We start from the raw sequence: 27,504 nt of genomic DNA on the forward strand, positions 1-27,504 counted from the left end.
GGTGGGGGGGGGGATTTCTGCGCTCCCCCCTGCGGGTGAGCGATGACCCCGCGCGGTGCCAGGCCCTGCCCGCCGAGCCGCCGTGATTTGCCGGCCGCCCGGGGGCTGCCATTAAGTAGCTGCTCCGAAAGGCTTCACGCGTTGCCACGGCGACGCTCCGCCCCGTAAACAGCTTCCGGCCCCGCCATTGGTCCTCGCGTTGCCATGGGGAGGTGGAGGGTACCTGCCAGTTTTGGGCTGAAACTTGGCCATTTGGGGACAGACCCCGGGATGGGGACGCTTGAAGGTTGTGGATGGGCGGGGTTGTGGTAGCCGGGGATGCTGTGGGGAGGGTGAGGGACCCCACCGTACCCCACACCCGGGGCCAAAGCCAGCCCCAGCAGCACCAGCAAACCCAAAACCTGCGTCCTGGCCCCCCGCCGGGTTGGCACAGGGGCAATCCCAGCCCTTCCCTCCTACCTGCCCCCCCGCACTCCACTTGTGACCCCTGAGGTGCCCACAGCAATTAGGGCAAAGCTAAAGGGGGAAGGGGGGCTGGTAGTCCCCCAAATTAATGGGGCCTGCCCTTATTTAATTAAAAGGATTACAGCCATATGCCTCTATAAGAAATCCTTGACCCCCCCAATGCCAGCCCAAGGGTTTTAACAGAGACCAGTGAAGGAGCCTCCCTCCCCGACTGAGAGGGCTGAGAGCAGCCGTGAATCCCAAGAGAAGCCATTTGCTTTCACCCCACAGCGCAAGGCCTGCCCTTTGGGGGAGCGGGTGGCTTCGGGATGTCCTGGAGAGGTTTAAAAACCAGGCACTTCTCCTGCCCGCTGCCCCACAGGGGAAGGACAAGGTGAGCGGCCAGACCCGCTCTTGAGGGTTGCTGCTGACTGAAGTGGTGTGTACAAGGGATTTTCCTGCCAGGATCCCTGGGGATTTGGGTGAGACAAGCCGGGGGGTCAAACCCCTTCCCCAGCACACGGGCAGATTCCCCTCTGCTCGTGCCCGTCCCCAGTGGCCGCAGGCCGGGAGGTGGCGGGTGCTGGGACCGGGCGTGGAGGAGGGAGGAGGCAACTCCCAGGGGAGCGGAAACTTCTGTTTCGCTTTTCAGCGGACGAATATCCAGAAAACAACCCCAAACCTCAGGTTTCTGCCCTTCTAACAAGTCAGCTCTCTCAGGAGCAGGACCTGCCCCTGCAAAAACACACCCAAAGGCAGCAAGAGCTCGAGGGCTTTCCTGAGCAGCCTGGGGCAAAGCACTTCAGGCCTCAATTCTCCCATCCCCATCCTTCCCCTTCGCAGGATCTGGCCGTCTGTGAGCCCTCCCCCCTGCAGCTGCAGGGTGCTTCCCCCCACCATACACCAGCCCCCTCCATTAAAACTAAATTATAACCCCCCCTTACAGCCCTCCTCACCTTCAAGGCATCAGCTCCCAGCACGAGTTTTCTTCCCCAGCACTGGAGGGATTTCTCCTGCACGAGCACCCAGCTCCTTAGTGCGCCTCTTCTCCTCCAGGAAAAGCCCTCTCTGGGTGTCCTCATCCGTCTCAGCAGTGCCAGGAGCCACGGAGCCTGTCATCTGCCCGGCCACCCGCACCCCATGCCGGGAAGACGCCACTACCCCAGGCCAGACTCTTCCTGCAGAGGTTTTGTTTGCATTTGCACCTTCTCCATCCCGGCAGGCCTTGCAGGTGGCAGGATTTAGGATGGTTGGGTAATGCAGGTTGGAAGGCACCTTGGGAAGTGTTTTAGGAGATTTGAAGCGGCTGGGCTGGTTTTGGGGAGGTGCCTGGGTGACGGTGGATGGATGCTCCCAGCCAAAAAGGTTTTCCACCCACCGAGCCCCCAAGACCCTGACTGCCCTCGCCTTGTAACCACGAAATGACTCTGGACACTTTGTGGACATAAGATACCCTTTATTAAACATACTCTTAAAATCCGAAACATGCTCAAAGCAAAGTCGTAAGCAGCAATCTGGTTTCTTTCCTTAAATCCCTGACGGGTGGATCGCTGGAACAAGGGGCTGTTGCCTTTCACCCCACGCTGCCGGCACTGGAGGCTCCTGCCTGCCCCTTGTCCCTTCTGGGTGGCTGAGGACAGTGCTGGCGTCACCCATGCCAAAATCCCGTCTCTCCTGTGCCACGGTGGAGGATGCTCATTTCTTTGCTCACACCACGGCAGCAGCACGCTGCTTGGCCGCAGCGTCTTCCCAGCTCCTCCCTATTGCTCTGTGTTCGCCAGCAGCCATGGCCCCTCCAAGTGAGCGGCAGGCGCCCGCACACAGCCGCCCCGGTCTGCAGCCACCCTGTGAGCGCGCCTGGCTGCTCCTGCAGCCTTGGGGACACAGAGCAGCCGGAAAACCCTCCCAGTCACCTCCCGGGACCCTCCTGAGCAAGGACCTGCCTGTTTTGCCCTGACTTGCCGGCAGGCACAACCACCATCGCAGCCCTACGCCGTGGTGCCTGGCCAAGCCTGGAGAGCTCTCGTTGTCCCCTTTGAAACCACGAGGAAGGTTGGGCTTTGGTAGACAAGCCACCCCTGGAGCATCAGCCTGATTTTCCCTCCTCTGCCCACGCTGGAGGGTTAGGGAACAGCCGGCCTCCCGCAGCCCCCCCTGGTTTTCTCAGCTCAGCATGACTGTGAACCCCCAAAGCTCTCTCTGTGCCCAGCGTGGTGCTGCTGGCTCCTCGGGGCCGGGACACCCAAACCTGCGGGTTGCCCCACCATGCCACTGGGCAGCGTGTACCCACGCGGGGACTCAGCATGTCCCCAAACGGGGCGTAAGGCTTGTCCCCGCCGCTCCAGCCCTCCCTGCTGTTAGCAACTCCCATCCCACGGGACGGTGGTTTGGAGATGTCACCCCCCATCAAGCACCCAGCCCCGGGTTCCCAGGAAGAAATTTGGGAGCTATTGAGCCTACGGGAGACACCACAGGGTGCCAACCTGGAGGAGAGAGGAGCAGGGTCACCAACAGCAATCTCCCCTCTGGCAGGACCCACACTGGGGCCATGGAGCAAGCAGCTACCACGGCCCCGACTGTGAGCCAGGCAGAGAAAACACCCCCCGGCCCCAAAAAGGCCTTTATCCCCCTTTAGGAGCCATGGCCATCAGCGTAGCCCGTGCTCCGCCACGGGGACTGGTGGTGGGGACTTGCTCCCTGCATGCACCCTGCAGCCGCTGTGGGATGTTGCTTTCACTGGATGAACATCTCTGTCCTAAGGTAGCTCTGAAATGCGGTTTCCTCCTGCGAGGAGGAGGTGGCCTTTGCTATCACATCGGCGTGACAAAACCAGGTAGGGAAAAGGGGGGCTCAGCCTCCCCGTCCCCCAGCTGGCCCAAACAGCTGGGTCTGATGCTCCTCAAAGTGGCTTCTGACTGTCCCTGATGCTCTCCGGGGTGGAGCCTGCCCTCTGCCAATGGCTCCATCAGGTCCCCGAGGTCTGTGGCTGTGTCCCTACCCCGTCGGTGTTCCTGCGTGCGGATCCCCTGGAGCAAAACCCACTTATGCTGTCAGCCCAGAGCTGGCCAGAGGGATGGGGATGGAGGGGTGGGGGACAGCTCCCGCACCCTCATCCACCCCCTGCTACAAAGTGCGATGGAGAGGGCAGGATAGGTGGGACAGGGGTTGACACTTTTGGCACTTGTTCCAGAGAGAGGGCACAGCCCCGAGCCCCGAGCTCACAGCGGGACGGAAGACAGTGAGGTTAAATTAGAGCGATGCCCCGGGGGCTGGTGACTGAGGGGGGGGGATCAGGTCTCCTGCCTCCCCCTGCCACCCCACTCCATCCCCTGGGGAAAAGCAACCTCGTGGGCCTGGCCCGAGAGCCCATGTGCTGCCCAGGAGGAGAGTGGAGGGAGGGGGAGCTGGGGGGGCACCATCACCACCGGTGCATTAATGGAGACATCCCATGGTATGGCAGGGGCACAGGCCAGCAAACTGGGGGGGGCCAGCCCCCCATGAAGGTCACCGCCTCATGCACCGAGGATGCTAATGCCAATGCTCATCCTTAACCCGCACCCCTGGGCACCCTCATCCCATCGTCCCCCTCTGGCTACATCCCAGGACCCACTTTGTGGGGTGACCCCATCCCGTCCCGCTGGGCGCTGCTCCGCACGCTGGAGGAGAGGAGCCCGGGGGTATGAGATGGCTGGGAGCAAGAGGGGACCCCAGCCCGTCCCCATCAGGGCCGGAGGACGGGAAGGTGCTGATGGGGGCCTCCAAGGTGATGTGGCTCTTGGCCCCCCTCTGCACGGGGGGGGGTGGGGAGGACAAGTCGAGGTTACCAGCTTTTCTTTTGAAAATCAGTCCCACTACAGCCAAGGGATGGAGGTGGCAACGCCCGCGGTGCCTGGATGCCAGGGTCCCTCCGGGAGGGCAGGGGGGCGCGTGCTCCTGCTGAGGCTGAGCCCTCACACGGGCAGGGCAGCCGCTGCCTGCTCCGGGTCTTGGGTGCCGGGGGGGCGGTGGGGCCAGGGCGCCTGCTGCGGGAGCCACGCGTTGTTGTTGGCTGCCTCTGGGCCTGGGGGGAGAAAATGGGGGGTTAGGGGCTCCCAAAGCCCACCGGCACGCTCATCTTTCCATGGGGGATGCAATTTAGTCTCCCCAATAACACCCACGTCCTCAGCCCCCCCTTTGGATTTTGCCTGCAGTGAGGGCTGGAGAGCACCTGCACTTGCCTCTCCGGGCCGGGGGAGCCCCTTAAACCCCTTATTTCTTGGGAACACCGAGGGGCAAATGGGAAGCACCATGGCTGGGTTTTAATAACCCAAACGGAAGGGGGCTGCCTCTGCTCCCCCATGCCCAGCGAGAGGGCACATGTGGATGCCCTGTGGGGGCTGCAGATTAAGCACTAAGGGATGTCACCCTGGCCAGGACAGCAAGGGGACTGCCAGCAATGCCAGGGCGAGGGGTGCCAACCCCCCCTGGGTGATGGGGCGCGAGGCAGGCACAGGCTCTGGGGGTCTCATACCTATTCCTCAATGTTAATGGGGCAGGAGTCCGGCACGGCAGCTGCGTGGCAGGAGAGACCAGAAGGCACATGGTGAAGGCGGGAGCGGAGGTGGCGCGGGGGCATGCACAAGAGCGAGCAAACAGGACGACCGTGGAGGGCCGGGGGGGCTCGCCGCCTGCGAACGGGTCTGGGACGAGGACAGGGAGCCGCCGCCGGGCACGGTGCGAGGGGGCCGTCATGCGTTGTGCCCCCTGGGGTTTCGTGCCAAGGAGAACCGAGGGGTGGGCATGCTTGTGGCATGGGGGAGCCGGGTCCCCACGCGCCTCCTCTCCGGCTGCAGGCTCCTGGTTCAGGCAGCACCCTCCAGCCGGGGCAGGGTGACAGGCAGAGCTCGGGACCTGCCCGCCCATGGCTTGTGTCCCGCCACCCAAACGATCAGAGGCTACGTGGTGCCCTTAGGAAGGGGGTGCACCCCCTAAAGCAGGGCAGCTGCTCCCACCAGCGAGGTTAAACCCTGTGCCCAGGGGTGGGGGTCAGCTCTGAGCCAGGGGGGCTGTGCGAGGGCACCCCAAGGCCAAGGGCAAGCGCTGAGGCTTTCCCAGACAGGGAGCAACAAAAACCCGCTGCCTGCTGATTTATGGGAGGTGACAGCTGCCGTTTCGACTGGCTTTTCATGGCGAGCTCAGGCTGGAGAGCGAGGCACGTTAAGTCTGCGGATCCCAGAGGGAATGGAGAATTAAACAGGACCACACATACACACACACACCCCTATACACACGCGCACCGAAATCCCATTAAGAGCTTGATATTGCATAAGTCACTGCAGTGCTCCGGTGCAGAGACCCAGCTCAGCGCACCCTTGGGAGGCTGCCGAGGAGCAGGACTGGGGACAGCAGGACACGGTCCAGCCCCACAGCGGGGACCTGGCCCCGTGCCCACCTGCCTCTTCTCCCCTTGGGCTGCAGGAGGGGGCTCCCCCCCGCCGTTAGCAGCCGTCAGACCTGCCCTGCGCAGACCGGCTCCCAAAGAGCATCACGGCGAAACCCAACCGGCTCGCCCGGCCCACTGCGCTATCGCTTACAGCTCAAATCACCCGCGGGTTTAAACCAGCAAAAACCCTTGGGGGATTTCAGGTCTTCTGCCGCCTCTGATGCAGCAGCTCCCCAACACTCCCCACCTTGCTGCCAGCCTTTTCGGCAGGCACTGTCCCCCAGTTTCTCTTTCCAACGCTGCTTCTGCCGCCCTGTCCCCAGCAGAGGCTGTGGCCAGAGGATGCTCTTAGCCCCAGGGACAGCCCCCGCAACCTGCTGCACACCCCAGGGCTCTGCGGGATCCACTTGAGGACACGAGTCTGTGGGTGTTATTTAAACCTTGTGTCCTAAAATCCTCGGGATGTGGCCTTTCGACTCCTCCCAAAGCCTTTTCCCACCAGACTGAAATCTGCAGAGATTTCACAACAGCGATGGGGACGAGCAAACCTTTCCACTTTGCGGAACCATGTCCCGCACCTTCATCCATTACAGAGAGAGCAAAAACCAACCCACGGGTCTGATCACGGCAAAACCTCCCCACGAGAGAAATTGGGGGAGGAATAATAATAAATAATACTACTAATAATATAATCACCATCATCTCTGGTCAAGGTGATTTTCTTTTAAGCTTTCAAGAAAACAGCACCTGGCCCCAAAGTAAAAGTCCGCCCTGTTCTTGCCGGCCCCGTGGATGTGATTACATCCAAACCTGCAAGAAACCTCTGCCAAAAAGGACTTTTCCAGTGCATGCAAACCAGCCCTGCCATTGTAATCCAGCACCACCAGTATTAAACCGTGCCTCAAATCGAGTCCCGGTAGCGGGTGGCTGCTGACGGAATGCCCCCGGGGCAGGCGGAGCAGAGGGGCTGGGGAAGGAAGGAGCTGCCCTGAGTCTAACGAACAAAACCAACATTGCAAAACACCGACTGCAACCAGGAAGCGACTAACCGGCTGTTACAGCCCCGCGGGCAGCTGCTCCCCTTCACCGTCCCGGTGGCTCCCTGGACCCCCGAGCTCTTCCCAGCATCCTAGGGCAATCCTCCTCCAACCCCTTTTAGGGCAGAGCCCAGCATCCCTGGAGTTATTCCCTCCGGCCCCTCTGCCATCCCCAGGGGACCACGGGCAGCCCCGAAGCCCCGGCTCTGCACCTCCTCTGCCCCTGGCCCCAGCGCGAGCGGCAGCCCCACGCTTCTCCCAGCAAATGCCGAGGCCGGATCGCCCCTCTCATGCGGGCGGCAGCATGGCTCCCTGCCGAGGGCTCCAAGCAGCGCAGCCACCGAACGCACGGACAGACATGGTGGCCAAAAGATGGCGAGCGCATCCTTTGCTGGGCTCGGCCCAGGGGCCAGATTCTGCACCCCAGCCCAGGAGGGGGGATGAAGCCATCACAGTCCTTGCAGCAGAGCAAGAATTTGGCCCCGTGCTGAGGCTGTTTCGGTAGCAAAGCCCCCCCCCCCCGCTTCCTCATCCTCCCCCTGGCACAACCAAGGGGGACACAGGCAGGGATGGCTTTGGCCAGTGCCATGGCCGGCCAGGGGATGCTTTGCCAGGACCCCCAGCAAAGGCAGGGGGGCTGCTGGGACGCCCTCAGCCCCCCTGGGCCAGCGGGGCTCAGCCAGCTGCTGCCGGAGGGTGATGGAGGGGACACGGGGCATTTGTGGCAGGTGCCTGTTCCTCCCCAAGAGCCTCAGCCGAGTTTCTCCAGTGAAGAAACCGCCAGGATCAGGCAAGGCAGCAGGAGAGGAAACTTTCCTGGAGGAGAAGGGGGGAAAGAAATGATTTTCCCCTCCCAGGGGGGCTGGGCTGGTTTCACTCACCCTCTCAGCTCTCCAGCACCTGCTGCAGGTCTGGGACCTGCCACAAATTTAGCCGAAGGGGCAAGGCAGGGACAGAGTTGCTTTCAGCTTGTCCACAAATGTATTGACGCAGATCTGGACCCTCAGAGGGCTTCATCTTGGCTTTTTCCCCACCCCCCAAGCTGATGGAGAGGAGCCTGCGGTGCTGGGCAGGGTCCCCAGCCCGCTGCCCCCTTGGCCCGCACAGGGACCGGGGGTCACCAATACATTTGTCACCTTTGGGCAACTCTGGGCAGGGAGGGGACACAAGCGTGGATTGAGAAAACCGTGTTGGCACAGAGCGAACATGAACTTTCACACGGACGGAGGAGCCTGGGAGGGAGGAAGAAGAGAAAAAAGGGATGGAGAGAGGGCGAGAGGAAACAGGAGAAAGGTGGAAGGAGGGTGGGAGAGTAAACGTGAAGAAATGGGAAAGAGGGATGAACTTTGGGGTTCTGCAGAAGGACAGCTAGACCTGACGTGCCCCATCTCCCCGGCCCTGGAAGAAGAGGAGGGGGAGGCAGGCAGCCCCTGTGGCAAGGCTGGAGCTGCTGCGGCTCACGTCCTGACCCAAAATACTGCTGTGCCCACCACGAGTCTGGACAAGGCTATTGTTGTGCCACACAACCACCTTCACGGGGAGGGCTAGTGCCCCCCAGGGTGCCAGCAGCCCCCTGGCCAAGGGACAAAACCTCCCAGCAAAGCAAGTCTGTGACCCCCTGGGGACATCCCCAGTGGGGACAGGTCACCCTGACCTATGGCTGCTGGGTGGTGACGCGCCTGGTGCTCAGCCCCACGGCGGGAAGGGTGGTGGGGTGCAGTGAGGACAACCTGATGGGGATGGTGGTGGTGGGGATGGGAATGGTGGTGGTGGGGATGATGGTGATGGTGGTGGGAGAGGAGGGAGGGATGCAAAGGGCTGGGGTGATGCAGGGAAGAGTGGAACTGTCCCCCCCCACCCCAAGTTCATGTTCAGCAGACGGCCACTCACCAGGTAAGCAGGCCTCAGAGCACAGTTTATTGTCCAGCGCTTTCACGTGTGCGATGCCCAAGTCATTGTTATTGTCACACCTCAGACCGAGGAAAGCGCCTGTCCTCGGGCCTGGAAGGGAGTTAAGGCAGTTAACGCCGCGGCTCAGCGCTGGGGCTTGCCGTTGCCTTTTTAGTGGTGGGGTGTGGGATTTCTGGGTCTTTTCCTCTCCCCTCCCCACCCTCTTTCAAAAAAAATAGATAAAAATGATGCATCTAGATGGGAGTGGGTGAAGAGCGGACAATAATGCCTGGGCACGGTCCGAGCTGCTCCTTCCCTTGCACCGGCCGCATCGGAAGGGCAGCAAAACAGCGACGATGCGGCGACGGGCACCGGCACGCGTGAACCTGCTCCCCCACCGCCTGCCCAGGGTTCAACCAAACCTTCCCCCCGGCACGGCTGAGCAGTCCCCGGTCGGTAGAGCCGGACGACGGTGGCACCCGTCACCTCCTGCCGGAGCCTCTCCGGCACCATCAGCGCGTGCGCGAGAGCCGCGGGGATGCCGGGAGGAGGCAGCACCTGGATGCGTGGGGCAAAAGAAGCCGTAGCCAAGCTTTGCAGGGAGGATGGAGGCTTTTGGGGCTGAGGGAGGTAACTCTGCTTCTTAGCATCACCTGTACGAGAGATCAGCCCCCAGGCTGTTACCTGCATCCATCAGATGCAGGCGACTAAACCTCAGGAGGTATGTTCCCAAATAAGCCAGTAGCCCCGCTGAGAATGGGCGCAGGACCGTGCCCTAAGGAGAAAGGCCGTCCATGCTCCCGTAGTTGTTGGGATGCCCGTGGATGTCCACCACAGCCACCAGTTGCTCCCCAGTTGCCATATTTGAGTGTCCCCATCAGCAAGAGTCTCCCCACAAGGCAGAGGCCACATTTTGGGGATGGGTGTTCCTGCTTTCCAGCTTGGCTGAGTGTCCAGGTTAGACAGGGGAACAGTTTTGGTATATTTTTGCTAACCAGAGACGTGCAAACATGGGAGGGGGCACACCAAGGGCCTCCCTATTGCCCCAAAGAAATCCAAGGCGTCTGGTGGCCAATGGCACGGGGGTGACCACATCTTTCCTTGGCCATTTGAGTACATGGGAGGAGGCGAGAGGAGCCCTCAATGCGCGTGTGTTGGCTTGCGAAAGCCCATTGAGGACAGGCAAAAAAAGCCTAGGAAAGCATCCCAAAGGGAGCAGTTTTGCAGCCCCTTCCTATGGGAACCAGCCCAGACAGGGGTCCCTAAGGGGGAGACTTTCACAGATGCGAGGAAAGACCTTCTTGGCGAGGGGAAAAACATGGAGAACATAGAGAAGCCTCTTTCCCACTTGGCCCGTTGGAAACGCCGTCAGATCCTGCGTGCCAGCCGTCGCCTGCTCTGTGCCCCACACCACGCTCGCCGGGGTCCCCGTGGCTGGCTGGCTTCCCCCAACCCACTAGTGTTCAACCCACCCCGTGGGTGGTCCCCGCTGTGACGGATGCTTTCCCAGCCCCGGTGCCCACGGAGGCACCCAGGGGTCTCCCCGATGGCAGCCAGCAGGCAGGGGAGCTGGAGACGGCACAGCGTCTGCCACTCGCTTGGCTGCCCACCGGTGACACCGAACCGAAAGCCCGGGGACAACAACGATCCGGGGCCTTTTACCGTCTTCCTGCGTGGGAGAGGCGTCCTCGTCCTCCAGCACGTCGTTGCCCTGCAGCACAGGCGAGAGACAGCGAGTGTTAGCAGCCCCGTGGCATCCCGGCACCATGCCGGGGGCTGTCCCTGGGTCCCTTTGGGGGAACATCCCTGGCCCTGGGGGGCATCCGTGGACCAGGAAGATGAGCTCGGATAGGGGACAGCCCCATCACCGCACCCATCCCTACCTAGGGCAGCCCCTTCCCTATCCCAGCCCTGGGGAGACGTGGTGCCAGCCGCCCAGCTTCCCCCTCCGTGGGCACCCAGAGCCGGGCACAACCGAGGTCCTCCCGCCGTGCCGGGCGGGCACCACGGCTCCCAGCCCCGTGCGGGGCGGTTACGGTTACCTCGGCATCGCGCTCCTCGGCTGAGATGCTGACGAAGTTTATATCTGGGGACTCCACAGGTGTTGACTGTGGGAAGAAGGTGGGAAAGATGGAAGGGGGCGGGGGGGGGGGGGGGGGAAGAAAAGAAAAAGAGTCTGGTGCTGGTGGGTTTGGAGAAGAAGTTACATCCCACAGGGAAGCTCTTGAATCTGGGGGTGATGGGTGCCATCAACAAACCCCCCAGTGCCTACCTCTCCATCAGAGGCTGTGGCACTGGCGGCCGCGGGTGAGGGGAGCATGTCCCCCTCCTCCTCCTCCTCCGTGCCGGGAGCGATGTAGGAGCCGGACATGGAGGACACGGTGTCGGTGCTGAGCTGGGAGTGCTGGCTCTGGGAGGAGGCCATGGACATGACGGACTGAGCCAGGCTGCTGCTGACGGGCTCTGGGGGAGAGCGGGGGCTGAGCAGGGCTGCCAGACCCCCCCAGCACACCGGCACGAGTCGCGGCACAGCACCAGCTAATTAAAAACGGGGCTAATGAGGAGGAGCGGGGCACAGAGCAAGGACCTGCTGCATGCCACGGAGGTGTGATGGGTGGAAAGCTGCCAGCAGTGGGTCCCCAGGGCTCGCAGCCCCCCCGTCTCTGGGTCTATGGGGTGATGAAGCAGGGGCGATCAGTGCCCCCATGCCCCCCATCTTCAGGTCTATGGGTGACGAAGCAGAGGTGACACCCCAGGGCTCCATGCAACGTCCATGGCAGGGTAGGAAGGGGCCGTGCAAACCCCCCCCGCGTCCCCCCGCAGCGGAACAGACCCAAGACTGCGATCCCACTCTCCTGCCTCGCCAACACCTGCGAGCTCTGCCGTGCCGTACCTTCTGGGGACGAGATGGTGGAGGAGAGGGGGGTCCCGGTGCACGAGGACTGGTCAATGGCCCCCGATGACGACAGGGTGAGGTTTTCGCTGTCCGGCGTCGCGCCACATTCCTGGAAGAAGAGCACATGGGGAGGACAGGATGGGGATATTTGGCAGGGATGGATCCATCGCCCCCAGGCCTCCTTACGGACAGAGGAAGAGCCAGGAGGGGCAAACCCCAGCCAGACACTCTGGTCCCAAACCGCCCCCAAACCTGCCACCCCCCCGGTGCCTTGGCTGATCACCAGCATGTTTCAGAGGGTCCTCACCTCCTCACGCCGGGCAGGGGATCTCCTCCTGGAGACCCTCAGCTCCGACTCGGTGCACGACTTCTCGTCCTCCTCTTCGGGCAGGATGGAGGAGTTCTGCGAGATGGACCTGCGCGGGGAGGGGGGCAAAGCAGAAGGCTTCACCCCCGCCCGCAGCCCCCAGACCTCCCTGAACCACCCCGGACCCCCACGCCATGCCCACCCCGGTACTCACTTGGAGAGGCTCTTCTTCAGCTTGAGCCCCGGGGGGCCGCAGTCGGGGAGGCGCTCGAGGGGCGAGAGGGCCCGCAGGGGGGGCAGGGGGCCATCGCTGCCGTAGGAGGGCAGGGTCCCCGCACCCGGGGGGTCCCCCAGCGCGCGCAGCGGCAGGGGGGCCGGCGAGGGTGTCAGTGGCCCGTTGAGGGCCTCCAGCAGCGACACAACCTCGTAGCCCGGAGGGATGTTCTCTGAGGACTGGGGAGAGAGGGGAGATGGGGTGAAGGTCCCCCCGGGCCATTTTGCTGCCCTCCCCGCCCCTGCTTCCAGCGGGATCGAGACACCCCAGGCAGAAGCCAAAACCCAGAGAACAGATAAACTCCCTGCACAAATGAAAGCCCCAAATCCGTGGTCCTTCCACCCAACCGAAAGCCCTTTTTTTGCAATATCAACCTTGCATTTTTTGCAAGATCAGTTTGCATTACACAGATAAATCCTGGCCCCAGGAAGTACGTGCATCCCCAAACCTCCCTGGCCCCAGCACCATGGGGCGGAGGGGGCCGGGGTCCCGCAGCCACCCGGGTGGGCCAGGCTCGGCCGGGCACTGACCGAGTGCTCCTCTGAGTCGGAGGTCTGCGAGGCGATGATGGGGTTGAAGCTGGTGGGGGAGAGGGGACCCAGCTTTTTCCTCATGGCTCGGATTTGAAGCAAGGCTCGGAAAGCTGCGGCAGCGGGGACGAAGGATGGGGTAAAAACCAAGTGCTGAAAGGACACCCCCCCCCCGCAAAAATGCCACCCTGTTTCCCAGGAGGGGCATCTCTGCATGTATCCACTGTATGTGGAGCTGGAGGGACCCCAAAACCCAAGGATGGGAGATGCCAGCCCCCCCCCCCGAGATGCCAACCACCCCCCTGGCCCTTACGCAGCCTGCAGATGGGGCAGTTGTTGGCCTGGTAGCGCAGGGTGTCGGCGCAGGTGTTGCAGAGGCAGAGGTGTCGGCAGGGCAGGATAAGGGTGTCACGGACGTCCGAGAGGCAGACGACGCACTCGGCGCTGTTATCGCTCACCTCGTCCTCGGCCACCTGCCCCGTGGGAGAGATGGGAGCCGCTCAGCCTCAGTGTCCCCAGCCCATGCGGCAGGAGGGTGGGTGCTTGGGTGCCCTGAGAGCTTGCTGCAGTGTCCTGCCTGAGTCCCTGGGCTGCCTGCTCTTGAAACCCTGGGACCTTATCCTTCCCCTCCCAGAGGCTGGGAGATGGGGCTAGAGCCATCAGGCACCTCACGGAGGGATGCATCCTTCACCCCAACTTCTCTCTCCCTCCCTCCCTCCCTCCCTCTCTCTGGCAGAGGGGGAGGCATGTCCCATGCTTCGAGCCCCACGGTGCCCTCCTAAGCCAGCAAGATCCAGTCACCACACTCCCAAGGGACCACAAAGGATGGGAGGAAAAAGGCTCAAACCTTCAGCTTTCTGCCTCTGGCAGCTTCAATGACAACACGAAACACCTGTACCGCCCCGGGCAGCTCCATGTTGTGCTGCAAACTCTTGCCCCGTGTGTGTTTTAGCTGCTGGACCTGTGCTAGGGGAAGGGGGACAAGGGAAGACCCACGGGATGCAGGCTGGGGGATGGAGGCACGTACCTTGGAGTCCTGCGTGTTGTACTTGTTCTCGATGCCGTAGATCTCCTGCAGGAGATAGCTCACACCGTCCACCTGCAACCCCACGGGGAAGGGGTGAGGAGCAGAGACACAGCCCCCCCCAGCCGCTGCGGCTCCCGGCCCCCTCCTTGGGCCAGCCCTCCTCACCCCAACATCCGTGGCTTCTCTTTGCATTGATGCACTTGAAATTGCCGGTGGTCCCCAAGCTCCCTGGGAGGCAGGAGCAGGGCAGGGGCAGGCTGCTGCCCACACAGGGGTTTGCTGCTCCCCGAAAGCCCCTCGCCGCCTTCCCCCCCAGGGGTGTGCAGGGCAGTAGCTGCCACTGCCCGCGGGGACACCTGAACACTCACCACTTGCTTCTGTTTGAGGGGCTTCACGCAGAAGGTGCCGTCACTGTGCTGGAGGGAGGAGAGCACACAGGTGGGTGCTGGGGCTGAGCACCCCAGGGACTGCTGTGCTCGAGCACCCACCTGCCCTATGGCTGTCACCGCTCCCACCTTGCTCCCAGCCAGCCCGTTTTGCAGCAATTCTGTTTTTTCTCGACACCCTGGTACCAGGCAGGTGTGGGATGTCACACACATTGCCAGGCTGGAGACTTGTTGGAGCAAGGAAGATGGAGTTGAGACCAAATGCCTCAAAAGCAGGTGCTTAAAATCAAGGATTTGGGGGATATTCCCAGAATTTCAGGAGCAGCCCCAAAATAGCCCTAGCCCAGCAGCCCTATCCCGAGTCCCGCGGGGTTTCTCCAGGCTCTTGCACCCGGTGGGTGAGGGGGTAGGAGGGGGGTAGGATGGCCCCATCTCGGCACTTACCTTCTCAAAGGTGGCCAGCAGCACGTGGCAGTGCCCGGTGTGCTCTGCAAGACACAAAGGGACACGCAGGGCTCAGGGGACACGCAGGGCCAATGGTGGCAGCAAGGAGAAGCAGGAGGCTCTGCCTGGTTGGTGCAAGGGCTGGCACCGCGGTGCCAGCAGCTGGGCAAGCCCAACCCAGCAAGGAACCCCCTCCTCACCCTCTCCTTCATCCACCACTGCGTGCACCACCATGGGGTACACTTCCCGGTCCAGGTCGAAGCCCAGCTGGAGAGAGACAGGAGGAGAGCCTTGGTGAGATGGAGCAGCGATGGAGGCTTCATCCCGCATCCGTAACCGTACCCGACCCTGCGGTCGATGCTACGGTCCAGTGGGACCCACCTCCTCCTCGCTCCACTCGGAGGGGTCGACGGTGTGGGAGGGCACACAGAACTGCTGGCACACCCCCCGCTTGTAGTGCACTGTCTCCGACTGCAGGCTGTTGTCCCTGGGGATGTAGCTGTCCCATGGAGAAAGGACAGAGTCAGGGGCACCGCGGGTGTCCCTGCACTCCTCCCGGTCCCCTGGCTCACGAGGATGCCGGGAAGATGGGAGACAGGGGGGTCACTCCTCCCCTCCGCTCCTGGATGCCTCTTGGGGCTGAGGCAAGAAGTCCTAAAAAGAACTAAAATAATCCACAGGGCTAAAATAACCCCCGGGCAGCCAACATGGGACAGGAGGGGACAGGGACAACCCCACAGCCAACCTGGTGGGGACCGGGAGGGGCAATGATTTCTCCTGGTCTCAGCTCTGACCTGGAGGTAAGAAGAGGGAGCAGGATGGGACGGGGAAGGAGGTGGCGGGGGGTGGCAGGGACCCGGCAGTGGTGGCACCCGGGGAAGGCGAAGAACACCCCTCCAGCCTCGGCACCGCCGGCAGCTGCCTCGGGCCCCGAGGAGGGGAGATGCTCCGGGGAGGAAAGGCTCCATCTCCTTCAGCAGAGCCCCACACCCTGGCCAGGGGGACACACCGGGCTCGGGGGGACACAGGCCAGGCTGGAGGAGGGACACACACACGCCAGGCTGGGGCTCCTCACCTTGCCACCCCGTTGTGAAACTCCTCGCTCGCCTGGTAGTAGATGGTTATGGCCACGCGGGCGTCTGTGTCGAAGGTGAACTCCACGTTGTAGTGCACCTTGGCTTTGCTGACTTCTTCCCCCGGGGTCTTCACCTCCTCTGAGCACCTGGCGAGCACAGAGGGTCCGGGAGATGGGCACCCCTCGGGGAGGGCTCGGGGTGCCCCCAGGACTGTCCCCCTGGCAGAGACAGCTCCCCCAGTGCGAGGTTCCCCTCGGCACCGATGCCCCCCAAAAGGGCTGCCCCCTCCGTCAGGGGAAACTGAGACACGCCAGGAGGGCCCGGCATGCCCAAGGTCAAGCCTGCAGACTGGGAAGCGCCACAGACAGATTTCAGCTGTAATCCCAAATCTCCCAGCCCGGCTGCAATCCCCAGCCTCCCTCCAACAAAGCCTTTGGAAGGTGGGGGAGGAAGAAAAAGCAAAGCACTTCAAAGGCAGCACTAAACTCCTTTAATCCCGCAGTGGAGCCAGCGCAGCCAGTGCCCGCATGCGGGAAGCTCACCCGTGCTGGGAGGGAAAGGGGCACATTTGGACAGCAATGGCTCGTCCCCTGTATCCGCCCGTGCCGAGATGAGAGCATCCCCGTGCTCAGCATCGCCTGGGAGCCTTCCAGCTCCGACCCTTCCCTCCCCGTGGCTCATGGCCGTGGTGTGCCCGGCCCCATCTTCCCGCCTGCAGGACTCACTTGACGAGGCGCAGGGTGTCCTTGCGGATGTTAATCAAGCTCCTGAGGGTCTTCACGGGTTCCTGAGGAGGTGGAGCAGCGTAAGGGAACTAGGACGAGAGAGACACCGGTGAAGGCAGACGCACATCCGGGGGTTACAGCGGCCGCGGACCTTGTCCCCGGACCCCCCAGTGACCCAGCCCTGACCCGACACCCTGTACGCAGGGACCCAGGGTGGCCTGCGCATCCTGATGGGTGCTGGGCACCCGCAGCTCCTGCTGGCACTCGGGTACCAGGCAGTGTGACGATGGGGACATCCCCCCTGCAAAGAGCAAGCCCAAAACCCCTTGCAGGGGACAGTTTCACTGGGTGGGGCATGCAGAGAGGGGCTGTTCCTTGTCCCTTTGGCTGGAGGGCGAGGGGGATGCGGGGCGCGGGGCACAGGGCAGGCAGGCGGCTGCTAATGTATTTTTAGGCTGCTGATGCAGTGTGGAGCTGCCGGATGAGGCTGGGCAGGGGGAGGCCGAAGCTCCCTCCCTGTCCACCATCCAAGGAACAGACACAAGTGTCCCTATTTTCTCCCGAGGATAGATGGGATTTGGGTGGCAGGGTCTCTGCCAGCCCTGTGCCCGGAGCGGGGAGCCAACAGGGTGGCTGGGCAGGACCACGCAGGCAGCAGCGCTAGGAGGAAGAGGTGTCACGCCATCCTCCAAGGTGACCTTGTCCTTCCTGATCCTTCCTGTCCACCTGCACAGGGGCTACAGGGCTTGCTGGGGAGAGGGGACATGGTGGCAGTCAGGGGCCTTGGCACTGCAGCCACCCAAGGGAGACCGAGGGCACCGGGGAAGGGATGCAGGACCCATCTCCCCCCTCTCCATCTCCCAGGTAGGCTGAGCCCCAGGAAGGGATCAGCCCCCCCCCGGGGAGATGACACAGACACATGTTGGAGAGACAGAGGCTTATGCCGGGATCAATGCCTGGCTCATTGGTGAGCTGTCACCGTGTGCCAGGGGACAGCCAGAGCCAGGAGGGCGTCAGGTGCCATCGTGGATGGCAGATGCTCACAAGAGCCAAAGGGCTCAATTGCTGCCTTGGGAGAGGGAATAAGTAACCAAGCCAGGCTGGGTCTGGGTCCCTTCATCTCCGCACGCTGCCCCCAGCCCGGAGGGGGGGCTCAGGGACAGAGAGGCTCCTGCTACACCCCAATACTGAGGGGACAAGACCGACTGCAGGTGGCACTTGGGGATGCCCCGCAGGGAGTCAGATGCCCGTTTCCCACGTCCCTGGCGCCCTTGCACGGGAAAACCATCATCACCTCCCTTGTCCCCAAAGCCCTGCAGAGCAGGACGGACGGGGCTGCACAACCACCCTGGCTAGGGACCCATGCAGGGCTCGATGGGATGGGATGGGATGGGATGGGACAGGCAGCTCGCAGGACCAGGCAGCGCAGGCAGAGGCCTACCCCATCCCTCCTCCACCAGTTGGACATCACCCATCGTGTCCCACCATCCCGCAGCTCCGGTCCCACAGGTGGCATCGAAAGGCAGGTTAAAGCCTGGGCTGGACCCAGTGCAGACGATGCCATGGGGCGCTTTGAAGATGAATCCATGGCACCTTGGAATTGCCACCCTCTCCCTCCCCTCCAGGAGGGGAAAAGGGTGGCCGAGTCATTAATCTGGTGTTAATGAGCTTTTTAAGGAGTCAAACAGGCTAAACATGCACCTGCAGAATCATCTGTTGCAGCTGGAAGGGAGCAAGTGAGAAAAGGCCTCCGAGCTGGAGCCGAGCCATGTCATGACATGCCATGCCATGTCTTGATACATCCTCTGCTATTCAAATTAATGAAGCAATCCAATCTTGCTCATTTGCACCTTGCCCAGCCGAGCTGTACCCAAACCAGCCCACAGTAAGTGGCAGAGCTCGCCCTGGCAGGGAGAGCACCCATGGGTGCAAGCCCCCTTCCGCCGCAGCACGCAGGGGTGGGCGATGGAGAAGGAAGCAGGCAGCCGGGTGCCCCGGGCGCAGCCCCGCGGGGGCCGTTGGGCTGGGAAGGATGGGGAAGCGCCGCAGGCAAATTTCTTGCTGCAGAAACTGCTTTGCCGTTGTTCTTGGGCTCTTTCACACCCACGTGTGGGCTCTTTTTTTGGGGGGTTGGGGGTTTTTTTTGAATGAAATTTTGCAAGCCAGATTTGCACATCACAAAGGGGCTGTTTAAAGGACTTTTTGCATCTCCTCAATTTAAATCAAGCTGAAAAACAACAGAAAAAACCACCTCACTGCAACTGTTACCCATTTAAAAATGCCATCCGTGCGTCTATAGCAACATTTGGTCCAGACTGGCTTCTGTTAAAGTGAAAAAAAAACCCTCAAAAATCTTTCTTGGGGCTTTTCTACAAGCAGATCCAGGCTGGTTTGCGCGGGCAGGGAAACCCAGCGGCACGTTTCAACAGTCCTCGGCTTCCCTGGAACGCCCCGTGCTCTCCAGGTGCCACAAACAGCTTCTCCACTCCTTGGCCCCTGCAGAGGTGTCCCAGTATGGTGGCAGCTATGTAAACCTGCAATGCCCTTCCTAGCCCTTTGGGAACCTGTCCCGAGCTGGAAAATCCAGATTATCCTGTATCCGTGGAAGGGAGAGTCTGCACAGCCCCTGGGCACTCTGCACATCCCCACGGCAGTAGCGCTGTTAATAGCTCAGCCAAGGTGCTCAGCTCAGAGAGGACTCAGGGGACAATTTTTTCCAAGACCTCCTGGCCCTCGACACCCAAGGAACCCAAAATAAATCCCCCACCAAAAAGCACTGGCCATCTCCGACATTTCCAGCCCAGCCAGGGCTCTCACAGCAGGCCAGAACACGAAAGCATCGCAGCCAAGAAGCATCAGGACAGGTCTCAAAGGTGGCATCAGAGATGCCCAAATGATACCTGGCTTGAGCCAGAAACAACACGGGTTCTCACTGATCCCCCCGAGCCCCCAAAATGGCCTGACCCGAAAGCCCAGCCCCAAAACGCTCCCTGGGGAGACGAGACCTCAGTCACAGCTCTGCAGCCCAAGGCCGTTGGTAATTAAGCCAGAGCAATGCAATTTAGTTTGCAATGCTATATTAATTCTTTCTGCTGTTTCCAAGCTGTTCCTTTACCTTCCCCGCTGCTTCTGCTGTCAGGGCGTCTGACTCAGGAACTGCTCGCTGGGCAGTTTAGAGGCTTTTACTGTAATCAAGAGGATTTCTCAGCGCTCGCCGCTGGAGAGAGGACCCGAGTGCTGACTTTTCATTTTCTGGGGAAGCACAGAGGATGGAGAGAAAGACGCTGGCTTTGCCCACCCAATGCTCACGGGTTTTGGGGGGTGTTCCTGCCCTTGTCTCTACCGGGATCCCCGCTCTGGCACAGCCCGGGGACCGGGCGCTTCCCCGCTGAAGGACCGTACGATGCTGCCAAAACGCTGCCGAAGCCGATTTCAAGGAGGAAACACAAACTGGGATGGCAGCAGCCTCACGAGCCCCAGCACAGAGCAGGCAGCATTCGAGAGCAGGGCCGTTGGCACCAGGCAAGCTTATCTTGACTCAACAGAAAAGCTTTGGTGCCTTTTAATTCCTCACCTCGAATTTTTTTTTGATGCTTGACACCCCACCCCACCCCCCCGGCTCCGGCCAATGCTGGTGAGCCACCCTGCTGAGATGCACCCAGAGGAGCAGGGGACGTTAACCCCACAGCTGAAACCCTCCGTGGGGACCGCCCCACTCTCATTTCCTCCCTTTCAAAAGGCAGCAAGCAGAAAAAACATCTCCAGGACCGTGGCGCCCGGGGACCTTCCCTGCAGCTGTTTCCCCGTGCCCCAGGACCAGCCAGAGCCGGCAGCACCCAGCACCGTGAAACCCACCGGTGCTGCCCGCAGCCCCCACCACCCCTTCCCCCTTCCCCACCCCTTTTTTGCTAGAGCTTGGGGAACACTTTTGCCTGCTGCTGTCCAAGCTACTCTGCTTCACACCACGCCAGCGCCGTTCCTGGTGCGTCCCCCACCCCGTACCATCTAGGCTGGGAGATGGCTCCTGGCTGAGCTGGGAAAGGCAAGAGGAAAAGCAGCTCTCGGAGAGGGAGCGAGAAAGAAGGAGTTGGGCTACATCAGCCCATCACCCCTCACCACCTTCTTCACCAGCTGATGTTCTTAAGCCGGTGGATTTGTGCGTGCAGGCAGCCCTTGCGAGTTGGAAAACACGTGCAGGTCTGATGACCCACAACACGGGTACTGCACAGAGCGGCACCCAAAGGCAGAGGTCACGCAGTCGCCTGGTCCATTCCCAACCGCTTGCAAACCTATTCACCCATCGCAACTCAAGTCTGGCAGTGAGGTGAGAGATACAGCAGTAGCATTGTGTTGCTGCGGAGCATGTGGACGTGGGCAGACAGGCTGAGAGGAGACCCAGGTCAGTCCCCGATGGAGGACGGGCTGCAGCAAGTAGCCAACCCTTATATTAGACATCAGAGAATCCACTCAGGCCACCCCAGATGTCCTTGGGTGGCTCTGCCTTCAGGGTGTGACAGCCAGCAGCCTCATACCATGCACCCCCATGACCCACACAGGCACCACCATTTTGGGAAAGGGCACGCCCGGGCCCCGTGTCCCACCTCCCTGCTCCATACCCCCTCCCCAGCCCCGTGCCCCTCGGTGCCCACCACCACGGGCCGGTTCCCCAGGAAGTTGAGGTCACTGTTCTCGCCGAAGAGGTAACCCTCGGGGTGCGTGGAGTCAAACTTCTCACCGCCCATGATGAAGTGGTTGGCAAAGTAGCTCCCTGGAAAAAAAACATAGAGACCACCTCAGCGGAGGAGGAGGATGGGGCTTCAACCAGGCGATGGAGCGGCACAAAGCCACCGAACCGATGGCTCAGAGGTGGCTTTGTCCCCAAGGTCACCTTGCTGGGAGCCTTTCAGGTTGAGCTTGCGCGCTGCCGGCCTCCGAGCAGGCAGAGGCGAAGGGGGAGCTGGCCAAGAAGCGACCCTTCCTGGCTGCCTTCTGCCTGCCTGTCTTGCCCTCCCCTCTCCCTGCCTGCATCCCCCTGCTGCCAGCAATCCTGTCCCTGCCCGGCCACCGCGATGGCCGAAGCCCGGGCAGAGGGAGCCGGGATGGGGAGAGGCTGGTGCGGGGGTCCAGCCCCCCGGCAGCGCCTGGCTCGGGGGCTGCTCCATCCAGCAGGATTTAACGGGAGCAGATTCACACCCTGGGGCTTTGGCTGCCTCCCTCCCCGAGCGCAGTGCCTGCTCCCCTTTCCCTGCCCGGGAAATCCCTGCGAGCCCCAGCCTGGCCTGAGCCACCCAAGGTCGCCCCGACCTTCAACCATCCCCACGCTGGCAGTGGCAGCCAAATCCTGGTCTGCGAGCAGGAAGGGGAGATGGCTCCCGGGGTGGCAGAGCAGGAGAGCAGCGCTAATCCTTTGCATAAACACCAGCTAATTTCCCGAGGAGGCAGGAGAGGCAGCAGTCACAGCCCGTCCTGCCAGAGCACCGCATCTCCCAAAGCCTGGGAGCCTCGGTGGAGCCGGGTTGGCTCCTACACCCCCACCGGACGCTGCCGGGAAGGGGCAGCACGGGCCAGGCACGCAGCCCTCAAAACGGGCTGGGTTCCTCCTGCCCAAAGCCCGGCATCGCAGACCTCGTGTGCCATTCGAGGCAGCGTGTCCGCAGCCAGGCACCTGCTCGGGATTGCCACGGCTGCTGCCAGAAAGGTGGGCAAAACACAACTGAACTGAGTTCTGTCAGTTCTCAGCCTCCAGCCTTCCCTAGGAAGGGCTCGCTTGCAGGAGGGAGGATTTTGGGGGGCTGTAGACCCTCTGGGAGGTCAGCAACCGGCCTGCAAAATGCTCCACATTGCCCTGATGAACGCAGCGTCCCTCCTTCCCTCACAGGGTAAAGCACGGAGCCAAAACACCGGCGTGTCCTGTTCCCTGAGCTGGGAGCAGTCCCCAGGTCAGGCACTTCTAACCAGAAGAGAGATTTTCCTCCCAGCCCAGCCAGGAGCCGACTGGTGCCTACTCCTTGTCCGTGAGACCCAGGCTGCGGCTGCCTGGGGAAAAGCACAGGATCCAGCTGGGGCAGGAGGGTCGGGAGTTCTCCTTAGAGGTGAGAAAAGGAAGGGAAAGGGGGAGGCAAACAGGGGTGGTGAGGGGCGGGCAGAAGCACCAGGGGTCAGGAGAGGCAACGGATGAAGGACGGACACAGCATCCCATGTCCCACCGGCCACAGGGATGGGGTCCGGCTTGCAAAAACCCCAAACCCAACAGCACGGAGCCATCCACAGATCCCCTGGGGACACCCCAAACCTAAACCTTTGGGGTCCACAGATCAAAGGAGCTCAAGCCTGAGCTGCAGCTCTGCTTGTAGGGACCCAAGTCAGAGGTTGCCCTTGGCTTCCAGCAGATGCCGCGACTGCCCAGGGCTGGATCAGGCCTTAATACTGCATCTAAAAACCAAAATCGAGCCCAAAGCCCAAGGGAAGGAGGAGAGGGGATCTAATGCCGGGGCAGGAGCGACGAGCGGGGCCGTGCAGCTTCACCCGAAGGCCCTGTGGCACAGGGATGCCCGGATGCAGCGCGCCCGTTAGAAAACGTCGACCATCAATTATTGATGCCTGCTGCTTTCTGGTCCCATTTTCCACCTACATAATTTATAGGCAGCTCCCCAGGAAAGGACGCGGCCACGTGAAAAAAAAACCCAAGAGCAAAGTGCCTTCGGAGCTGCCTGCAGCAGCACAGCCGGGGGAGAACGGGGCCATCCAGAGCTTTTCCTGGCACTGACTTGGGGCGAGAGCAGGAGATGGAAAAAAATTATATTTAAACCTGCAGAAAAGCTTCCCCAGCACTGGAGGAAAGCTGGAAAACGGAGCACAGGCTCTCTGAGATGGCCCCAGCTGTGGTTTGGTGGGTGCTGGGGGCTCCCATAGGATGGGCAGAGGAGGCGAGGACCACGCTGCTGTCACCCAGTCTCCCTGCCGGGGGCTGGGAGCACCCTTGGGTGCTGCAGGCTCCCAGCGCACCCTGTGCACGGCCCAGGGGCTTCAGCTCCCCCTTTGCAGCAGACAGCACTGGCCCTGCGCTCCCTCCCAAGGAAGGTCCTCCAAAAACCTTGCCATTAAACAAAAGCCTCGAGTCATGCCAGGCTCTGCCAGGGAAGCACCGGCACGGGAAAGCCCAAGGCATCGGCAGGAGCCCCGCCGGGTGCTGGTGACCGTGCGGGCAATGGCTGGGTGGCAGAGGAAGGAAGCACCTTTCCAGCCACAGCCACCTTATTATCGGCTAATTATAAATCCTTAACCAACGCCTGCCCCCGAGGAAGGAAAGCCCATCAAGGACGGTCACATCGCTGAGGGAAAGCCGGGCTTTAATGAGATATTAAACTTCAGAGGCCTGGGCAGCGTGTGGGAAGGGCTGAACAGAGAGGCTGCTGGAAAGGAGGAATAAACCGAAATTGCCTGGTGTTCCTGGCAAACAAAGTGTGTCCTGCGCACCTGCCGGCACCGTCATGCGGGATGTTTCCAGCACCAGCCAGTGCCGATGACGCCATCGACCCCTTTTCTCCATGAGCACCAGGGATGCCACCTTACTCAGGGCTGGTGGGATGCCCCGAGACCAGCAAGGACCCCGTGGGCGCAGACCCTGGTGCGTGCTGTGGCCGTGCCTGTGGCTCTGGCACATGGTGGCACACGTCACGCGTTGTCCCCCGAGCCATCGCTGCCCTGCTGGGTTCTGGCTCGGCTCTGGTAATGCAGCCCCTGGCTCTCAAACATCAGAGCCCAGCTGTTTCGGCAGGGTTACAACCCGGCTCTCCAAAGCAGCTAAAATAGAAAAGCTCATTTTCAGCCCATCCGCGTGCTCCCGGAGAGGGAAGCGCCAGGTTTTGCACAGCCTGCGGTCATCCCAGCCGGGTGGCCATGGCACGGTGCTGGCACGGGGACACCCCGCGGCAGTGGGTGCCAGCACAGGGTGCTGCAGCGGGCACAGCACCGCCTGGGCGAAGTCCAGGCTGGTTAAAAGGCACCGGGTGCTTCTGCCCCGCGGTGACCGATCGCCGCCCAGTGAGCCGGCACACTGCGGCTTATTTAATTCAGTGCTCTAAAGCAGGCAGACAGAGCCAGCGGCGGCCGGAGCCAAAGCCAAACCCCAGCCACTGCATTGCTCCCTGTGCCGTGGCAGTGCCACTACCGTGGGGTTGTGCCCCCCGGGACTGGGGTGTCACTGGCCGGTTAACCCCTTCACGCCTGTTCCCAGCTCATGGTCCCCCCTCCCGTGTGCCTGGGGGGGAGCTCGGTACCGGCCTCAGCCAGGGACAGGGGCTGAAAGCCGGGGACTTGCCCCAACAGCCATCCCTCTAGCCAGGCAGCGGGCTCCATAAAACAGCCCCTGCTTGCTCTCCCTCCCATCGCCTTTGCCAGCACGAGATTAGAGCCACTGAAGTAAATCCCAGCCTTTGCTCCAAAATATTGTCTTAACTAATCCCATTTGCACCCTTCCTGGCGGGGATGGGACCCCCAGGACGGGAAGGGGAGATGCTTGATTGGGACAAGATGTAGCTGCCCTATTCCCACGGGCTGCACCAGCCATCCTGAGCAAGCCTGCAGCTGAACAGCCAAAGCTACGTCCGCAGAGAGAGGGGAAATGCCCCGGGGTCCCGTGAGACACACACACACACCCCCCCAGGGCCACATTTCCAAAGCCAGTGGCTGTTTCCAGGCGGCATTCGAGACGAGAGAAGCGCTGCCGCCACGGAGGAATCAGCTCCGCCGCCTGGCACGTCCTCCCCTGCCTCCCTCTCGGCTGCCAGCAGTGCTGAAGGCAAACCCCCTCTCGGATTAAAAGCAAACCAGCCATAATCTCCCACGGTCACCAGCCTGCCCTTGTCCCAGTGCAGATGGCCATGTCACCTGGGCACCTCCTGCCCCTCTCCCCAAGGACGCCAGGCAGCACCGGGACCACCCCCCCCCAGCTCTGCCCAGGCCCCATCAGTGGGACCAGCCCAGCTGAGCACACCTGAAAGCCCCAGTTTCTCCCTGAAAACCGGAGTTAAGCATCAGCCCGGTGTCCTCTCCCAGCTGAGATGAGTTTGGAAGTGCTCAGCTGGGTGCACTTGCTCCCCCAGAGCAGGGCACAGGACTGGCGGTTGCCAGTCCACCCCTTCGTGCCCGGATATTTAAGGAGCCCCTAAATAAGAAGCAGTCCCAAGACAAAACCCCTTAATGCACGGAGCCGCAGCCCCTGCAGAGAGCAAACCCGCAGATGGGGGGGGGGGGGGGGGGGGGGTCCAGCTTCAGCTGGCATCAAGGTGACAAAGGCCTTGAAACTGCATAAAAGGGGGAGCTGGGGGAGGACGGGCTGCCGAGGATCGGCCATCTCCACCCCGCAGTGCCCCGGTTAACCCCCGCCACTGCAGATGTGCCAGTCAGCTGTGCAACCGATTTTAGATTAAAATTAAATAAAAAAAGCGCCAAGCACAGCTTTTCAGGACAAGAGCAGGGTTTGTGTTGGCTGTAATTCTTCCTAAGGAGGTCTTTATTTGTAATTAGCCAGTAATTTGTCACAGCGCTAACGATCCAAGCATTTACCTTATCCTATTAACTACCAAAATAGTTACCTATTAATAATATTCAGTGCCGCAAGGATCCTGTGGCAATCCCCACACGCACGCATGGTGCTCCCAGGCATCATCCGCTGATATCGGTATTTTTGCAGCTCTGAAGCGATACCCACCCAAGGACCAGACTCCATCACCTCTCTCCATCACGACCCCTCATGCCCCCCCCCCAACACCCGCTCAGCCCGGCCCTTTGCAGGGAAAACCGAGGCACGGAGGAGAGGGATGGATTTTCCAAGGTCATGCACAAGGTTTGAGACAGGGCCGGACTGGGGAGCGGGAGAGGCATCACCGCCGAGCCTCGAGGCAGGGCGAGGAGCCGGGGAAGGCGAAGTCTCCCCGTGGCAGAAGCCGGGGTGCTGCTGTGGGGCAGGGCCCTGGGAAGGAGGGATCCCCTCCAATCCCTCCCACCCCAGCCTCCCGGGAATTTAAACCCAGGCTTTTCCCGAGCAGCCAGCACTGGAGCGACCAGCTATAAAAAGAACTCCAGCCTTCCCAGCCCAGCGCCGCAGATCACGAGTAATAATAATAATAATAATAATAATAATAATAATAATATCATTAAAGTCGCATCAAGTCAGCCAAGTTTGGGAGCCGGGTTTGGCTGGCAAAGGGATGCCCGGAGGGGGGGGCACCCCGCGGGCGGACCCAGGGGTGACCCCATCCCTGCCGCACCGCACGGAGCCAGGGTGCCCAGCACCAGCCCTATATATTTTAGGGTGTCCTCTCCCCCCCCCACCCCCAGCTGCGTGCGGTCAGGGTTTGCTTTGGGGTGCGCAGGGCGATCCCCGACCGGAGCAAGGTCGTGCCCGGTCCCCGCCCTTGCTCGCTCCCCCTCCCCCCGCCCAGCGGCGGCACCGGGACGCGGCACCGGGACGCGGGACCCCCCGGGGGCTCACCGGATTTCGGGGGGTATCTGTAGACGGAATTAGCGGGGATATCCACTTCCTCCACCCCTGCGTTTTGCCGGCTGGTCAGAGCCCCCATGGCCGGGCCGGGGGCTCACCGGGTGCCCTCCCGCCCGGGACCGGGGCTGGCGGCGGCGGCGGCGGCGGCCCCCGCCCGCAGCATCCTCCGCTCTGCGCCGCGCCCGGCACCGCCTCCGCGCTAGCGCCGGGGCTGCGCCAATGCGGGGCCGGGCCGGGCCGGGCCGGGCCGGGCCTCCCCCGCCCCGCCCCGCCCCGCCCCGCCCCGCCCCGGTCCGCTCGGCGATGCCGCGGGGCTGGGGCGCGAGGGGGGGAAGGCGCTGCCCCCGTCCCCGGGATCACCCTGCCCCGCTGTCCCCCACCCGCACAGCAGGGCCCCCCCTCAGGTGCCACTTATCTGCACACACCCCCCCCCCCTCCCCCCTCGTGGCACACGCGTGCCCCCAGTGCCACCCCCGGTGTCACTCAGCTGCCTCCGGTACCGCTCACCGGTCCCCCTCGCCATCACCTGCTCCCCATACCAT

General features: G+C 62.0%; 1 protein-coding gene across 6 annotated transcripts; it reads right to left on the minus strand.

Moving 5' to 3' along the window:
- Positions 1-1,879: 1,879 nt before the first annotated feature.
- Positions 1,880-27,097, minus strand: RNF157 (ring finger protein 157). Of its 6 annotated transcripts, none has more exons than XM_076353753.1 (20): positions 26,954-27,097; positions 21,108-21,226; positions 16,459-16,547; positions 15,733-15,879; positions 15,039-15,156; positions 14,858-14,924; positions 14,658-14,701; positions 14,196-14,243; positions 13,828-13,899; positions 13,114-13,273; positions 12,801-12,913; positions 12,211-12,449; positions 11,997-12,105; positions 11,687-11,798; positions 11,066-11,256; positions 10,836-10,901; positions 10,456-10,504; positions 8,794-8,904; positions 4,955-4,995; positions 4,438-4,504 (listed from the first exon to the last, which is right to left on the minus strand). In XM_076353753.1, the coding sequence occupies exons 1-19, from the start codon at positions 27,039-27,041 to the stop codon at positions 4,955-4,957; spliced, it is 1,983 nt and encodes a 660-aa protein (XP_076209868.1). In that variant the 5' UTR covers positions 27,042-27,097; the 3' UTR covers positions 4,438-4,504. The 6 variants fall into 6 exon arrangements, with proteins under 6 accessions (XP_076209867.1, XP_076209868.1, XP_076209869.1 ...); XM_076353751.1 differs by lacking the exons at positions 4,438-4,504; positions 4,955-4,995 and adding exons at positions 5,444-5,646; positions 8,040-8,135; XM_076353752.1 differs by lacking the exon at positions 4,955-4,995 and having other exon boundaries at positions 1,880-4,504.
- Between the last annotated feature and the right edge of the window lie 407 nt (positions 27,098-27,504).

This window comes from Aptenodytes patagonicus, chromosome 16, assembly GCF_965638725.1.
Source record: "Aptenodytes patagonicus chromosome 16, bAptPat1.pri.cur, whole genome shotgun sequence".
NCBI lineage: Eukaryota > Metazoa > Chordata > Aves > Sphenisciformes > Spheniscidae > Aptenodytes > Aptenodytes patagonicus.

What these genes read in the sequence shown, in the direction of transcription:
- RNF157 (XM_076353749.1), bottom strand. Translation starts at nt 27,041, where the DNA reads ATGGGGGCTCTGACCAGCCGGCAAAACGCAGGGGTGGAGGAAGTGGAT. An exon ending in CCGACTCAGAGGAGCACTCG is followed by an intron (nt 12,450 to 12,800) that starts GTCAGTGCCCGG and finishes CTCTCTCCCCAG; the next exon opens with TCCTCAGAGAACATCCCTCC. An exon ending in CCGAGGAGCGCGATGCCGAG is followed by an intron (nt 10,505 to 10,835) that starts GTAACCGTAACC and finishes CCTGTGCTGCAG; the next exon opens with GGCAACGACGTGCTGGAGGA.